The sequence below is a fragment of the Electrophorus electricus genome, chromosome 5 (assembly GCF_013358815.1).
Source record: "Electrophorus electricus isolate fEleEle1 chromosome 5, fEleEle1.pri, whole genome shotgun sequence".
Taxonomy (NCBI): domain Eukaryota; kingdom Metazoa; phylum Chordata; class Actinopteri; order Gymnotiformes; family Gymnotidae; genus Electrophorus; species Electrophorus electricus.
The window spans coordinates 7357366-7375986 of NC_049539.1; the positions used below are offsets into that span (position 1 = coordinate 7357366).

At 42.9% G+C, this 18621-nt stretch overlaps 1 protein-coding gene across 3 annotated transcripts in view; it reads left to right on the forward strand.

Moving 5' to 3' along the window:
• Window positions 1–18621, forward strand: part of myrip (myosin VIIA and Rab interacting protein) — an 81367-nt gene that overhangs the window by 23757 nt on the left and 38989 nt on the right. For all 3 annotated transcript variants that reach the window (XM_035525915.1, XM_035525912.1, XM_035525913.1), the window contains exon 3: window positions 14489–14710. In XM_035525915.1, coding sequence (XP_035381808.1) covers window positions 14489–14710 — 222 coding nt within the window. The remainder of the gene's footprint in view (window positions 1–14488; window positions 14711–18621) is intronic.

Genomic DNA, 18621 nt, shown 5'->3' on the forward strand with positions numbered 1-18621 from the left:
CCGGAAGAGTGCACACACATGCGCGCAAACACTCCTATGTCTCTGGTAGAACTGTGTGGGCAAAAATAGGAAGATATGACCACACAATTGAATTTATAATAGATACATATTTGTGTGTCTGAGAGTATGTGTGTTGGTCTGACTGATGAAATGCCAGCCCTCTCCCTCTATTCTCATTAGATGCACTCTCTGTCTCACTCACTCACATAGTTTTCCTCCTGCTGCTTCTCCCTCCTTCATTTCACAACATCCTTGGATTTCTTCCTGTCTTTTTCCCCTTCTCCTTCCCTCTCTCTATCCCTCTCTCTCCCAGCTAGCCTACTGCTCCCCCGTCATGCTTGATTAGTGGACAGTAAGAAGCAGCTTTACTTGGCCTCGTTATTTTTTCAGAAAGATGGCGCCAGTAAAGCACTTTGGGGGATGATATTTGTTTTCTTGTTAGAATTGTCACTGACTAATAAATGGCTCCATCTAGGTCAGAAGGTTTTTTAGATTATGTTGCAGTATTTAGATAACATAAGTAGATGAATCTTACTATATGCATGGGAGGTATATAGAAAGAGATTTTATGTGAATGTACTTTAATACAGTACTGAGTTATATGAAGCGAAAATGAAATTGAAATCTTCTCTCTGGTTTTATTTTGAGCTCAGATTTGTATCTGTTCCTGATTTCAGTGCTAAAAAAAAATTCAATGTCTAACCTCAAAGGCCAAGATATTGTCATAGCACTCTCTGGAGGAAAGATGTTATCAAAGGCAGGAAATAGACACACACACACACTTCGGTCAGTATGAACTGTTTCTTATTACTATACATTACCATTGCTAACATGTCATCTAGCTTTTAAAACAGCAGAAGTTGCAGATAGTGTTTCCATCTGAACATCTGTGTTACCATGGCATTTATTGTTAAGCTCTCCTTTTCTTATATACAGCTGGACATGCACAGATCAGCCACGACATTAAAACCACTGACAAGGTGACGTGAATATCATTGATCTTGTTACAATGGCACTTGTCAAGGCATGGAATATATCAGGCAGCAAATGAAGAACAGTCGGTTCTTGAAAATGGGCATGTGTAAAGATCTTCCTTTGACAAATTGTGATGGGTCAGAGCATCTCCAGAGCAGCAGGTCTTGTGGGCAGTTCCCAGTATGCAGTGGTTGGTACCTACCAAAAGTGGTCCAAAGAAGGAAACCAGTGAACTGGCAACAACAGGGTTATGGCTGATCAATGCACGTGGGGAGTGAAGGCTAGTCTGTCTGATCCCACAGAACAGCTACTACAGCACAAATTGCTGAAAACATTAATCCTGACTATGATAGAAAAGTGTCAGAAGACAGTGCTCACAATCATCTACATATGGGGGTTGCATAGCCACAGACTGGTCAGAACGCCAATGCTGACCCTTGTCCACTAGAGAACGCTCCTACAGTAGTCATGCGAGTATCAGATCTGGACCATGGACCATTGAAAGAAGGTGATGTGGTCTGTGGAATTCATGCCTCAACAGGGAAGAGCTGGTTTGATAGTATGTGGTGAACTTACACGATATTAGGCAGGTGGTTGTAAGGTTATAGCTGCTCTGTGCATAACAGATCAATGATATCATGGACTCTAACCTACGGTACTGTCTAGGATGCATTCTATGAGTAGATGTCAAAGCACTTTAGTTGCTCTGGATAAGAGTCTGCTAAATGCTGTAATTGTAGAGTGACACATTATCGTGTGTGTGTGTGTGTGTGTGTGAGAGACAGAGACAGAGAGGTGCCTGATTACCCATTTATATGTCTGGAACAGACCAAGCACTGTGGACTGGAACCAGACTGGGCTATCTTGAACTTTTCTGATCTGACGGACCTCTCTCAACACACCCATAAACATGCATCAGAAATCCATGCCGCTGCTCAGTACTCTATTCTGACTAGTCAGAGTTGTTATTTTTGTTGAATGACCACTAAATGAAACCCGATTATTTCATACCTATCCTTGTACTTAACCACATGGATGAGCAGGTCATGTTAGCATGATGATTACTGCAAAAATGCAGTTTGTAAAACCGCTTTGATTGATTTATGGAATATGGAAAGCTTTCTTCTTGTGTGGTTTGGGTGTGTGTGTGTGTGTGTTTGGGTGTGTGTGTGTGTGTGTTTGGGTGTGTGTATATATATATATATATATATATGTTTTTTTTTTTTGTTTTTTTTTTTTTTCCCCTTGAAGTACATTCCAGAAAGCAATAATGTGCAGATAGTGGTTTTGGAGTTTTTTAACTTTGGAGTTGATTTTAGATGCAGAAGGACAACTTGAGAGTAAATGTCTTGTGCGGTGGGGCTGTAGTGTGTACTTGTCTTTTCATCGTGGATAATTCAGGAGATATTTGGCCAAAAAGCACAACAAGAAAATCCCCAAATGGCAGAATTCTGTTTGTGTGTGCGTGTTTTTAAACGTAAAATTTACACTTTCAAAACTAAGAGCCAAAACATTGCTCTTCACTTAGGAAGCTTACTGTGCATGTGAGTGTTTAAAAAAAGCATACAGTCATGTGGTATAAACATGGCTTTTAATTTAAGGAAAAATGGAATTAAAGCACTCCTGCAGATCTGACCTACAAAGAGAAAGAAGGAGTGAAAGAAGGGGAAAAAATGGGAGAGAGAGGGATGGAGAGGAGGAGGAGGGAAACAAGAGTCTTCTCAGAGATTTAGGAATGGAACTGTCCTTTATTCATTTGGCATAGTTATTATACCATTCTAGATTTTTTAAGAACATCACATACTTGATGATCCACCTTAAAACACCTGTAATGTGGAGGCAGTCGCAATAGGATACAATTGCTGAGATGAGCAACGTTTACTGAGGGCGAATCCAGAATCGTAAACATGAGGACGGTCCAAGGTCAAAAAGCCCTTATAGTTCGACATGGAAGCAAAACAAGAATGTATGATGAAACTAGGAAGTGGAAATGTGCCGACTAAATGCAGGGAAGCAGCTAAACAGGCAAACGTTCAACACCACTGTCCTCAGAACAATGGCCAACAAAGCTGACAGAACAGACAAGAGGCTTAATACGCAAGTGGATTAACCGATAGACAAGACATGGCTGGAATGACCAAAACAGAGACCACAAACAACTGCCACTAATAAGGGGTGAACATTAACAAAACCAAAGTGGAACAAGGACTAAAAGAATGCACACATGGAAAAGGTGTTGCTGTGGGAGCATCGATGCCAAAGGAGGGACAACTTTGACCGTGTGACTGACAAGTTTTTATGGCACCATTTGTTCTTTAAACCTTTCTATAAAACTCAAAAGCAAGTCCAGGTTTTCCAAAGGGTGTGAACAATGGCTAAATGTCCTGACGGATCTAATTTCCAATTTGTATCTCTTTGAACAGGTTTGTATTTTGCAAGTGAAGCTACTGTCATATCATTCTTCCTCTGCACTTGTAACCTGCCCCAAGAATACAACTACGATTATAAAATGTTTTACACATTCTAGAAAAGGAAAACAGAACTCTCAGCCCACAACACACACACCAAAGACATTTGGATTCATCCCTGATACAAACGCATTAACGGCCACACCCCCACGTAAAAGTCCCCACTGGGAATCACCAGGTTGGTAGTTCAGTCATGGTCTGGACTGTCCTCTCCCAACCTCCTGCTTTGCCCTGCTCTGCCCGGTCAACCTTCCCATTTACAGATTCAGTATGCTCACACATTTTATTCAAAGCTTGTCCATAGTCCCCATGTGGTGGCGAACTTTGTGCTGATCATGTAGTTAGAGGGCCTAACCTGGAAAGGTGGCGTAAATGAAGGGAAAATAATCCCCTTATCATGCACCGTGCTTCCGTTCCGATATCCTGATATGCCCAGTCGAGGACCACTTGGTCTCTCTGACCAAGTGATGGTCTCCAGTGATGGTCTTGACATGGCGAGCAGGGACAGAAAGTGCTGAAAGGAGAGGAGCCGTATATATTGCATGTCCGCATTTTGCAGTTTTAGGTGAAACCACATCGCAAATTGATGAAAAGCCCTGAATCAATGGAACATATTTGCATTCCTCAGTCGAATCACCTTGATTGAGCCTTGCTGGGCATGCATGTATGCATGCTGATGCATGCACTGGCCATCAGTCAGTGTTTGACTTAAGAGGATAGGAAGCAGGAAATGAGCACAATAGTAGATCAGTAGACTGTAGTGTGGGGGTGTGTGTGTGTGTAACATCCTGCTTCTCTGGAAACCTTTTGTACTCTAACATTCATGTTATATGTATGTATGTAATCAAGTTTCAGCACATTGTTATATATGCTTTACTTTGAAGCAGGAATAAAAATTCAGTAAAAACTTTAAAAAATTGAAATTTTCTAAAATAACTTTGCCACTTGACATTGTGACTCGTTCTACAGTACACGGTAGTTACTCACTTGGAATCTTTTCACCCAATTTTCAGTATTGCCACAGTGATCCGAGTCCGACGTGATATGGCATGGAGACGTTTTTAAAGCGCCATATATCCATCCATCAAATCACCTTTATAAATTCCTGTACGCTCTCCCTCTCTCTGACTTTACCACTTCATTTATCTCTCGTTCTCATTTTCTGTGCTCAGACCTCTCATAACCTCAAGGGTGACTTAAATGTATCTGTATAATATGTATCTTTTTAACTGAACTTAAGTAGTCTTTTGAACTGAAGTGAACTGAGTAGGAGCTGGGGTGAGTAGAGGATGGGGTAAGGGTTGAGTAGGAGCTGAGGTGAGCACTGCCGGCAAAAGGAATATTTTATTTATTTTTTAAAATTGTTATTATTATCTGGGAACTTGTTTTAGACCAGAACAGTTTAACTGGGTTTAATCCACCTTGTCCAAACTAGATTTCTTACTTTGGGCATAGTACCGTTATAGTTTTGCTATCTCCATCACTCACTCATTCATTAACCCTAATCTCTCTCTCACTCACTCTTTCACACGTACAGAGATACCCATGTACAGTAAGTAGATTCTCTTCTCCTAAATCAGTGCTGAACAGTCTCAGTAACTGGCCTGGATGACTGTATCCACAGACTCGTTCTCTCCTCTGGCTGGACGGCACGTAGGCAGAGCCGTCGGTGCGGTTAGAGCTGTCAGAGCGAACAGCATATTAGCTTTCCCACCCTGACATCAGCAGCCACAGAGTGTGGAAAGATTACACAGCAGAACACAAAGATATGAACATATCACAGAGGAAAAGAGGGCGAAAGAGAGAGAGGGCAAAATGGATGAGGGTAATGAGAGAATGAGAGAATAGGGTAACGAACACACCAAAAGCAATGGAACAGACTGTCCCATATATCTGAGAATCTTGTGAGGTGGCTGGGGGGGGGGGGGGGGGTGAGAAACACATTGATTCATAGCGGAAGACGAACAAAGAGAGATGAAGAGCACACGAAGGCCCATTGAACGTGCCTCCCCTCCTTCACTCCTCGCCTTTGTCTTCTTGAGTCCTCGCTGCAGCGTGACGGCCTGAGGAGTCGCAGTCATCGGGTCCATCTGTATTCTCCCACGGTTGCCCCCAGTGAAGGAGGGAGTCGGAGAGCTGCGTAAAATGAGACGCAGAATGGAAATGGCCAAACTCGTCATTCGAGACCGTTGCTCATTAGAGTTGCTCCAGAAGGCTTTTCCACACTGACTGTGCAGCTCACTCGCACGTGTTTCCTGGGTGCGATCTGTCTCTTGCAGTTCCGTTTAGTTCTGCTTCCTTTCAGTATGTGCTTCATCACTGTGGCTCTCTATGGTATTCTTTATAAAGCAGTTATAAGGTGGTAAAAGCAAATGTGTGACATGTAAACAGACAATAGAATGGCAGTCCTACTACTACCAATGACAGCACTGTAATGATTGCCATGGCACAAGCAGGGGTGGAGGAGGTAAAAACACGGTTTCCAAGACTGGCAAACGTGGCATGGGCCTCTAACCCTTTGGCGCATGCCACAGTAAACTGATAAAGTGAAAGACTGACTGGTCTTATGCTTATGCCCAAAGCTACCCCTATTCAAGCAAGATTGATCACGTATTGTTTATGGCTAGCCTGTCCCAAGCAAGGACACTTGTGTACAATTATCCTTCCTCTTCCCCAAACTGTTTTTCCCTTTCTCTTTCCATTTTACTGTCTCTCTCCCTGTCTTCCCATCCGTCTCTTTCACTCTCACCTTCTCTCGCTCTCTGTGTGCGTGTGTCTCTCTCCCATGCCGGATAATATTAGATGCTCTTTGCCACGGAAGATTTGTTTGTGTGGGAAAGCATGAGCTCAACGTGTCTTTAGCCCAGGCGTCTGTGTGTTTGTCAGTTTAGCTCATCCATGGCGCTGCGCTGGTTGGAGGAAGCACGTCTTTGTTCTGTATTCGCGCCGGATGCTCCTCACGAGGCTGCAGCATCAAATGGCAAGGTGAAGTTAGAAATGGAACATTTTAATTAATTTTTCCAGTGAATAGCGACGTGTTGAAACGTGAGCACTTATTCAAATTAGTGATATATTTAACATGTACGCTATTGCAGTGCAGTACACAAGGCTTCTAGAGAAACGGGGTGCTTCAGACAGGTCGTTCATCAGCTGTGCAAGTAAAGTTCTTTATATTTTTTTATGTTTTACCTGTTTTTGACATCGCACGTTTAAGATCAGAATGTTGTGACTCTATTTCTGCGTGGCTCATAATCCTTTGGATCGTTACAGCTCATAATTGAGACTTCCTTCTTGGCCTTGCCTGTCTAGCATACAAAACTGGGTGCTACTGCTCTCATAAAACATGTATATTAATATAGAAATTCGCATGCATATTTCATTGGGTCTTGTTGCGTCCCAGATGAACAGAGTTTGGCAGTTCAAACAGTTAATGGAGGAGAATTGTAAGCAGTACTTCCAAATAAAACCTTTGCCTTCTCTCCAGGGCTTCTTGCTTTAAAAAGCCTGTCTATGTTTAAGAAAGGGAGAGGAACTTCTAAGGGAGCTCTGGTTTTTTGCACCACACACACGTGCGCACACGCATGCATGCTCATTCGCTTTGTCCTAGAAAACATCATACGATGAAAGTCCAGGATTAAGTTTATTACAGTGCCAAATTACGTATTCACCCACTTTTCATCTGCTGTCCCTACAGATGAGGACCATCCGCAAAGCATGATGTTAACCACCACCATGCTTCACTGTGGGGGTGGTATTTTCACGGTCGTGATGCTACCACCAACATGCTTCAATGTGTACTTTGCTACAAAGCCAAAAAATTGCATTTTGGTCTCATCAGACCAGAGTACCATTTTTTCTAGAAGTCCACTGAGTCTCCAAAATGCTTCCTCCAAATGTGAGTTTAAATGACTAGCTTTGTGGAGTGTCTGGGAATAGTTGTCCTCAGCACAGCTTTTCTCATCTCAGCTTCAGATCTCCAGCTCCTTCAGAATAACCTTTGACCTCTTGGTTGCTTCTCTGACTACTGCCCTCCTTAATCAGGTCCTTCTGATGGATGGCCTTGTCTAGGCAGAATTATAGCTGTGCCCTGTTCTTTCAGTTTTTAAATGGAATTGTGCTCTGTGGAATGTTTATTCCAAAATTTGTTCATTTAGAGCCATACGTTTCTATACTTTTGTCACAGACTTGTTTGGATAGCTACTTGGTCTTTATTATGTTTGTGTAGGCATGCTCTCAAATTCTCGTACCTTCCAGGACAAGGTGTTTTTATACTGTGAGCATATGACGGTTTAATGGCACACAGGTAAATTAGGGGGATGCAGTTGCTTGCACCAGAATTGTTTTCATGGCGGTGGGAGTGATTACTTGTGCACTCACCCAGCAAAACTGGACACTCAATTTTATTTGCCAGGCAAGTTGCATATATGAACAACTTATGATGGCCAATGCACATCAGACACATTTGGCTGTATACAGTTAACAATTACATAACAGAGTACAGAGATTGCATGAATTGGGGAATAAAGTATAAAAACGACTAAACCCGCTGTGAACACCAGTACTGCAGTGGCAAAACAAATACGCACACCAAGAAGCAGCAGCCAGTTGCCCTTAGCATTCATGCCGCAGAAACCTCAGAACAGGGTAAGAATGCTTGTTCTTCAGAAGTGAGTAAAAATGCTTATTTAACTCTGCTCTAAATATTCGTTAAAGACTTCAAGACGTAAAAAAAAAAATCTATATATTTTCACTGTTCCTCTGTACATTTATGTAGCACCTTGCTTGCCCCCAAGGTCACGTCACAAAGAAACGAAAGGGGCATGGAGAGTCAAGGAGAGAACATGGAATAAGGCTGAAATGAAAAGGTAAGTGTGTGTTGGAGCAGTGAGGAGATTACTGCCGGAGGATCAAGGAGCGCAGGAAGGGTTAGAGAGGTCGAGAAAGATGAGCAGCAGCAAGACCATGCAGAGCTTTGAGTGGGAGAGAAGATTTAATATTCCATATGGGAAGAGACAGGTAACCAGTGATGGAGAACCGGAGCAATATGAGCAGATCGCTGTGTGCGTGTCAGTACTTCAGCAGCAGAGTTTTGAATATTTTGAAGTCTGTTTAGATATTTGTCAGGAACACCTATAAGAGGGAGCTACGATGGTCCGTACAGGAGCTGAGGAAGACTTGGGCTAGAATCGGTGATGTTCAGAAAAGTATTGCAGTGTTGTGGAGATAAGAGATCAGATTTGGTGGGAGGTGAGATATGGGACTGTAGATATGGGGAGTGGAGAATCAAGAACGATGCCAAAGTTTCGCAGTCTTGTCAGTGTATTATGTCTACTTCTGATATTTGTCTGAGCTTATTAATTATGTGCTTCCTGTTTAATTCCTATGTGTCGTTTAATTCCTAACTTCCTGTTTAATTCCTATGTGTCCTATGATTGTAAAGCATCGTTGAGCATGGAAAAACTCGCTATATACATCAAAATGATGCTAAATACTAAGTAAAAATATAGATTTAAAAATATAAATATTTATGTAGATAAAGGCAAGATTTGGAGAGTACTACATACTACTATGTGAAAAGAGCATTTGTGCAAAGATAGTTCTAGCTGGAATGATACAGATTATACAGTTGATTAGTGAAAACACTGCTGTTATAGGGTAGGAGAGAGAAACTGGTCTTGGGTTGGAATGTGATGGCTCTTCTGCAGAACTACAGGGGGTGGAGGTCAAGGAGGTATTGCTGTGAGCTTTGTGTTTAGCATGAGAGAGAATGTAATCTGTTTCAAATTGTGGGTGTAAAGTCTTGAAACGAGTGCGCTTTTATGATTATTGGCTGGAAAAGGACTGGTGATTCTGGTGACTGATCTCTACACTTCTTGTGGTTTAATTTGTCACATTTGTGTGTAGTTTTGATGGCTAACCTTTGTTAACCATTAAAAATAACCTATATGGGGGTTATTTGAATAATTTGGTTCAGTGAATTTCACTGATTTGCTTCTTCTGTAGAGCAACAAAACAGTGTAGATGAGCTTGTTTTTTTGAGTCTCCTAATTTCATTGCTGCCATAGGAACATCTGGCAATGCAACAGATATGTCATTAGTATTAAAATGCTTTGCCACTGTAAATGACATTCTTAATTCTTATGCTTCGAAGGTATTCAACAAACTGATCAGATCTTGGTTTCTCCAGTATAAAGCTGATTACATCTTTTACAAGTAATACAGTAGACAAATGATCATTTCTCACTGTTGACGAGCATGTCTTTGATTGGACTCCTTAAAAAGGGGTGCAGTCTTTGCATCGTCCTGGAGGATTCTGAAGTGCTGAAGTATAATATCAGCTACTGTTGGGTGTAGTCCTAACAGCAGATTGTTTATAGGTAAGCAAATTTATAGGTGTGCACACTCTCTGAACAGGTGTAACACGAGCATAGGCTTCATCTATGACTTGCATGTGTATGTAGCAATACCAAAAATTTATTTAATGCATCTCTGAGATTTCAAGCATACCGGTCCAGTATTTTGGTCAAAAAAAAGTTTCTCAACGAATACAACAAAGAGGTTTGTATAGGATGGTCCCATTTTAGTACTCATACTAACTCTCCTTACTTGTGAGATGGATAGATAGATAGATAATCTCAAGACTAACACAGGACACACTCTTAGTGTCGTACAACAGTGTGCAGAAATATGACTAATATCCATGTATCTGATATGCGTTTCATCTGATAACTATTCATCTCTGCCACATTTTAAAGCCAAAAATGAAAATCAGGAAAAAAAAAGACTGCAAAGTTTCTGCAAATTAAATCTTTGTTGTCGTGAACAAAAAGCTCATCACCATCAATGGCCATTCTGCCTGTTCTCTTTTGTCCCGCCTCTTTTTTTTCTGAGCCAGTTGTTGACTCTGTGTTTAGTCTCGATGAGCTCATTGCACCAGTAGAATATCCAGTGTATGTGCAACACCTGGCATCTACTTGCACTGGCCTTCTTTGGGTTGCTTTTTAGAGGAATAAAGAAGGCACTCATTGGATATTTTATGTTTACCTTTTACATTTTTAGCATTTAGCAGATGCTCTAATCCAGAGTGACTTAAAAAGGTGCTTCGTCATCTACTCAAAGCATATCCTAGCCTGTACAGTAGGTTAGGGTCCAAAATACCACTGAACTAGAATTCTGCTGAAAGACGGGAATCAATGCTAATACCTAGAAGTGCAAAATAAGCATAAGCTCTATATCCGGACAATGAGAAGTGTGATAATAAACAATACCAGACAATAAGTACTAGAGGTTCAGTTTTATTTGAGAGTTTATACACAAGTATGTGGGATGTGCATGGGTATATAATAATTCTGTAGTATAGTAGGTCCACATATTATTATACATCTTTTTGTTTGTTTTTCTTTTTGTGGTCATGTGAAGCACTCGCACACAGAGAGGATTTGACACATTTAAGAAGGTATTGATGGCCACGATCATGGTAAAGGCTGGTTTATTGTTGGAGGGATGTAAGATTTCTGATACAGTACAACACCTTTGATGAACAGTACAACACATGAGAGAACATGGTTGTGGTCAACAAGTAGTTTGAAGTGTGTGTGCACGCGTGTGGAGAGGAGTTTTGATTTTCTTGAATGAAAGCAGAAGTAGGTGGAGATCACGCTGCATGGAACGATTGTGTGTGTGTGTGTGTGTGTGTGTGTGTGTGTGCGTGCGTTTGATTTGCAGGAACCTGCTCTGCTTCCAGGAGCTGTAAATCCCTCCCTCATTAAATACGACCTAGGGACTTTTCCTGCCTTAACATGGCAGAGATTGATTGCCATGTGTAGGAACAGGCATGCATGCTGTCGTCCATTTAGCTGTGTGTCGCTGGCGCACACTCCATCCCAGAGCAAACGGCGTGATATCAGCCGGAAAAGAAAGAAAAAGGTGGAGAGAGGGCTGAATCGTAGGAGCAGATTTCTGCATGTAATGCAATTCAGTTTAACTTCCCAAATTCATTTGCACTGCAGCATTAATGTTACTAAGGAGGTTGCTGAGAGAGGTGTGCAGCTGCCCTTTCTCTGTGAATTAAACATGCAACCGAGGGGATGCTGCAGATGCAAGATGGGGAAATAGCCATATCGATTGGGGAACTCATGCATAAGAGTTCTGGAACATTTCAGTCTACTATACACTACTGCATGAGCTACTACATAATGCACCACTGTGTATGTAGAACTAAGGCAGAAGGAAGACCTCCGTTAGTGATGATTCAGTGTGTGATCTTCACATGGAGAACTTTCAAAGATGAAAAGCGAGCCTACAAAATTGCTGAGAATCGCAGGTACAGGGGGAGGAAGCAGGGAGTGAATTGTATTAGGACCTGTGATGTGGTTTTGAAACTTAACACAGCCTTTAGGTGATTAATGTTCTCTTTGATTTGAAGATCACATCATCCTGTCTGCTGATTATCAGTGAGATCATGCATTAATTGTCCCTATTACAGTTAAGGAAGAAATTAATTAAAATTAAGTCTCATGTGTCCACACATCATGCGTACGCGCACTAAAAGGGAATCGTCATATCTGATCCCATAGTGATTTATAGTGTACAGTGGTAGACATGCCAGGCCTGCGTAATGGATTGTAGAGCAGGATGCAGAAGGGATGGAGGCGTGCGTGCGTTGGCCCAGCAGCAGGTGCTCAGTGGCTCTGTCAATGGCCATCTCTCAGTGCACTGCAGTCCGTGCACGGAGCCGCACTCGGGCAGCGAGTGGGTTCTGAGCGCTTGCAAAGAAAATGCTGACATGGTGTCCTGATAAATCCCACACGTGATGGCAGTTGTGAATCCCTGTCTGTAGTGGCTCAGACTCTTCATTTAGCTACAGCAATGGGGTCTTAAATGTTTCAACTAATAATAAAAGCCATCTGGTTGTGTATTGATATTGTCTGTAGCCTGTGAAGGATCAAAATGACTCCTAGACTGCCTAGAATACAACCCAGCCAAGCTATGAAACAGCATTGTTGCTGGTCTAAAATCAGCTTTGCTGGTTATTCTGAGATGATCAATGCTGAATTATGGACAGTTGAAACTGATTCCAGATTCACAGAACTGTGACTGATGATGTTGACGAGATACTACTGCATAGAGGGTTACTTTGGATTTACAATCGAAAATAGATACTTTCAGTAGAGGTCTAAATCAAGAGTTTGTCTTTTTTTTAATAAATGTGGGATTTGTTTAGTTCCATTTTAAAATTCTATTTCCGAGTTAAACATGACATCTTGCAAAGTGGATAATGTCACTAATTACGGTTGACAAAGGTTGTACATAGCAGTGAGCGCAGCATTGATTGAGACTCGACAAAGATCCTTGTGGGATCGAAACATCGTCTTTGTCTCAGTAAAGCACAGTGTGAGCATGATGTAGAGTGCAGACTTGAGGTTTACTTTGGGATGAAAAGTGCGTCTGTCGTGTTCAGTATTCTCCTCTGAAACCCATTAAGCCATATTCTAATTCCTAGTTCACCCCCCACCCCTGACTCCTTCACTCTAAATCTCTCCCTCGCTTTCTTGCCAGATCACACCCTCTCTCTCTCTCCCTCCCTCCCTCTCTCTAGCTTTTCCTCTTGCTTTCCTCAGGGCAAGTGTGTGTTATATAGGGGAAGTTACTGGGCTTGGTTTGATGTGAGAAACAGCCATACTGACGGGGAAATGACAGTGTGTCCTTCTCATTAAATATATTGTATGCCATTACTGTGTGCACGTGCCTGTGCATATAAATTGATTCCAGAAATTGACATTGAAATAGTGGGAGAATTGTAGGGCCTTGAGCATTTTTACCTAATAGTCAGTGACATTAGGTGTTTGTGTGTGGTCTGAAACCATCTGGTGATGAAAGCCATGGTGTCAATGACAGCTGTAAAACCCACTGATTCACCTGCAATAAAACATGCTGTTATGTTGGTACCTGGAAAATGTCCGTAAGCCTAAACCATGTTTTAAATTATATGCTCCATTTATCACTTCTCACTTTGTCAATCTGTAGTGGTATCAACAAATTGTGGGCAGTGGTATCTCAGTGGATAAGGTACTCAGCTTATCAGAAGGTTGCCAGTTGAAGCCCCATCACTGGCAAGTTGTTACTGCTGGGTTCCTGAGCAAGGCCCTTAACCCTCAATTGCTCAAGTTGTGTTCAGTCATTACGTCGCTTTAGATAAAAGTGTCAGCTACATGCCATAAAAATAAATTTAGCAGTTTATTTAAATACAGAATAGAGTAAAATGAATATGGAATGAATGGCCGAATGGAATCTGCATGGGAAAGATTGTAATTGGGAACTGAGTTTTGTGGAAGTGGAACTGATGGTCAAATGGAACCGAGGGTGGAGTTAAATGGAATTTAGAATAGAATTAAATGAAACTTGAAAGGTATGGAATCAAATGCGATCATATTCAGAAATTGGTCGTAGATTAGTCTCTGAGATGTATTCTGTAAGTTCTCATAGAATTTGACCATTTTTGTTTCTAGTGAACAAACTGCCAGGGTTGGTGAGAGGACTTGCTTTCTGAGTGTGTATGTGGGTCTGGGTGAGTGTGTTTTTGATTGGGTACACTCCACTGGAGTGTCTGCGCTCCCTGTAAATCAGTCCACACACTTAGTCAGTGGCTGGGGGACTGATTAGTCTGGCACTTTGGTCCAGACCTGGGGAGGAGGGGTTCAGCAGCAAGGCTGTGTGTGTGTGTGTGTGTGTGTGTGTGTGTGTGTGTGTGTGTTTAAAACAATGAGAGCCATAAGGAAAGGAAGAGTGCAGAGTGTGTTTCCATGTGTGTGCCCCAGTCTCCTCCCTCTGAATTATATCTTTCAGTTTTTCATCCTTTCCAGCGTCTCCAGTTATTCTGCTTGGCTGTCTTCAACCTCCTTCAGCTGCTCTCTCCCTCCCCCCCCCCACCTCACCCACTGTCCCTGTCTCTCCTCCCTTTCCCCCTCCCCTCTCTCTCTCTCTCTCTCTCAACCCTTCCCACTCGCTCCCTGCTCTCCTGCTCTCTGCCTCCTCTCGGTCCGTAGTGAGCTGAAGCAGGAGTTGGAGGAGGAGGGTGCGCGCTGCCTGCTCCTGGCCGGCCGCCGCTGCTTCAACCAGCAGTGCTGCATCCGCTGCTGCCGGCCCTTCGGCTTCCTGCGGAACCTGCGCCGGGACTGCCTGGACTGCCGTTACAACGTCTGCGGAGCCTGCTGCACCTACAGCCAGCGCCAAGGAGGCTACGTCTGCACCGTCTGCCAGAAGAGCAGGTGAGTGCACACTCGGGGGTGGAGCGCACCCTTTCGCGCACGTGTGCACGCACGCACGCGCGCACACACACGCACACACTGACAGAGCAAGAGAGACCGACCACGTGTGTGTGTATATGTGCACCTGCAACTGAGAGAGGAAATGCATGTGAAGAAATGTGTAATATAGACACAGTGGGTGAATACAGGCAATACTGTGGTGAGAGAGAGAGAGAGAGAGAGAGGAGCCCTGTGTGCAGCAGGAATGAAAAGGGGCTCAAAGCGCACGCACACACACCAACAGTCAGGCTGCACACTGGAACTGTACTGCATGTTAAAACAGCAGGTATGTGTGTGCACGCATGCAGACACAGAGACCAAACACTTAGGCACATCTAGAGAGTTGAGCTGCATCGTCTCAGAAGTGCAGGTCGGTGCACAAGTATACGCATACATGCACACACTTGTCATACACTCTTGCATTTAGAAAGTGAGACACATCATCGCTACAGCCAAGCGTGTAGATGCACTAATATCCACATGCGTGGACCAGGTGTCTTAGACGAGCAGATTGCCTTCCAGTCCATACAAAGCAGAGTTGCCTTGATGTGGCTGGCTCTCCCCGATACGGCCGGGTTCCATCTGATCTCCCAGACGTGCCGTGCTTTCTCAGGCATGCTAGCCAAAAAGAGAGAGCAGGGCGCTCTGGTGTGGAAGGACAGAGGGAAGGGATGAGGGGCTCATAAATTGTGCTAGGCTTCTGGATTACTGATTACCTAACACGAAAGGAAATGGATTTTGCGTGTGTGACACTCCAGGAAAGGGATTCTCTCTGTCCACTGTTTCACTCTTCACTCTATTAGGGCTTCAGTATTAATACGGTGTTGGGGTGGGGGGGTTATTGTCTCCTGTTACCTGTGAGATGCATATGGGCAGAGCCGACGTAAACGGTGTCCAAGTGTGACTGCATGTCAGAAGGCGTTACATGGGCGCTTTTCGTCTGCCTGTGACTGGCGCCATCTGTGACTGACGCCGCCCCAGCAGATGTAATGTTCCGTCGCACGCCCACAAAGCCAGCAGTTCAGCCTGGAGGGAAATGAAGCGTGGCAGTAAGGTGTTGATTCGCTTTAGCCCGTCTGCTGGCTGCTGGAGGTGAGCTGGGCTGGGCTCAGGGTGTGTCCCAAACCCCCCCCCCCCCAGCGGTGGTAGCTCTAGCCAGGGGCCCCTCGCCTCCCCTAAGGGGTCGGGATATGTTTATGAGCAGGGGAGTATTTTCAACAAAGCTAATGATTTCTATGTCTCTTATGTGGGTGTGTTAGTGTTTTGATATTGCAATTAAGCACATCAGCGCGTAAAAAGGCTTCGTGTGTGTGTTGGTCACATGCTGACTCAGAAGTTACAAAATAGACAGGACTTCACTAACACATACATTAGTGTTGGTACCTTCTGTTGACTGACATGTTACTAAGTGAAATGCGCGTGTGTGTTTCTATGGGAGAAATGCAGAGAAATGGAGTGCCAACACATCTTGCTCCTTGTGCTCTCGCTGTGATGGAATTGCTGTCATGGTACCTGTTTAAACACACACACACCCTCATTTGTAGATGCTCCGTGTATTTGTGTAACAGCTGTAAGTGTGTGAAGTTGTTACTATCAGCCCCACACAACACCTGATTCAGAAGGAGTGAACCAGCTGTGTGTCTGTGGGGGTGTGGGGCAGTGGTGGAAGAATGGTAGAAAAAAGGCAACCTGAGTGGACACCAGCATTTTAACAACAGTTCATTTAGTCAATTATAACAGAACACACATTCACCTGGGAAATGACCCTGTTCTACCTAAATAAGAACTCTGTGTTGCCTTGTTCTTCACACCATGATTAATTATCATGTGGTTGTGTTCGTTTGTGGACCCTTAAATTGCTTTAACTACAGCTTACTCCTCATGTCTCTCTCACACACACATGCACACAGGTTGAGCATAATTGAAATGATGAGTAGTCTGAGGTGATGCACAGGGTGAGGGTTGGGCAAAATGGGTCCAATTAAAATTGAATCTCTCCTTCACGCTAACCCCACCTCCCTTTTGACATTACCCCAAAGGCTGTTCACACAGCCTTTAGTGTGTGAGAGGGAGAGTTTTCTGATTTATTTCTATAACAAGCATTGCACATCCCTTGCGCTTTGGCTGGAAGGAACAGGATCATCGTTCTAGTCCCAGGTGCAGGAAGGGAAACCCAACACAAACAAGCAGTTAACAGTTTTGTGGAAGACTGTGGTCACTTCAGCAGCAATCAAAGCAGCCAATGAGGTGGTGACATGCATTCAGCATTGCAAATCTGTAAAGGATATGTGAGCTAAGCCTTATGAAACGTTCCCAACAGCTGTGATTAGGACTTTTTCTCACTTGCTAAAATTCCGACGAGTTCTTCTTAAGATCAAGGTCTCATGATGCCACGGTACCACTGCACACCCTTCTTTAATGCCAACCATCTACATTAGGGCTGTCACTATCAGATTTTCACTGCACAAATATTGAGGCCAAAGAATTCATAATAATGATATCACGATATTTATAGAAAAGTTGAAGAAAATGTAGATGTTGCACCTTTAAGAGAAACCAAACCACCAAACGCACTCTGATCATGTAGCTGACCTGCTTAGCATCATAAGGAATGAGCAACAGTTTAAACGATAGAACTGCATACATGTGGCCTGTAGCAATACAGACAGGTCTTGTGTGTACATGACCTCAAATGAGTAACTGATGTTTGGTTACTAGTTAAATACAACTGTTTGTTGCTCCAGTTAAAGGTATATTGGTCTATGCTTGATGTGGTATTGAAAATTTGCTGCTTGCCTACTTTGTATGAAAGTCATATGGTGTTTCAGCACTGCCTTACCTATTGCCATTGGATTATTTTGAATTTTATTGTATGTGTATTATTAACATGAAATCAAGATTTAATTTTTTAAAATATCATGATCATCATCAGTACCTTTATATCGTAACACCCCTAGTCTAGATCCCGTATATGGGAATGCCTGATTGTGTAGCGATGGCACAGATCCAGTACCACTTTTTGGAGTCAGACTGATATCTAATGTTAGTCTATGGCTTTAGTACATTCAATCTGCATGAAAAAAGCTAAGGTGGACCGGGAAATCTGAATAAGAATCTAGAGAATAGCCTAAGATAATGAGCTAACTCTGTCTATACATCTTTTGGGCTTTGGGAGAATAACCCTTTTGGGGTTAGGAAGAATAATTAGATTCCATCTCTGTTTTTAAGCAGAGGTCAAGTGAAGATGATGTTTTTGTCTCGCAAACAGTGTTTTTCTGTATCATTTTATTTGTCACATCCATGCATGATATCTAATAATATTGCATATATAATGCACACACAAAAAATTCCCAAACAATAGAATCACAGCTCCACTCTGACTTTTTAATTAAAAAAATAGCGGATCTGTATCAATATCGGGCAATATTCAAATGCAAGATATCCATATCGGATCGGTACGGAAACTTCGGTACTGTGCCATCTCTAGTGACGCCCCTTTCCTCTCTCTCGCTTTCACTCTCCTGCTCCACCTCACCCACCCACACCCTCACACCCCCACACACCAAAACGATCTCTTAATCCTTTCTTCTCTCTGTCTGTCTCCATTTCTCTGCCCAAAGGGGTAATTGTCAATTTAGAGGTCAGGGGAAGCCAAAAGCTACTGTTAATTTTGTGCCTCATAATCTTATCACTGTGCAGACACACTTATTTTATAACTAACACACACATTATGGTCTGTCCAACGAGAGCATAGAGGTATGACTTCAGCCAGCTGCCATGGCTGTTAGCGTTATATTCATAAGCCTGAAGAGCTATGAAAGTGATCACACAGCTTTGCAACTACACATAGTCAGTGCTGTCTGATGGAACCA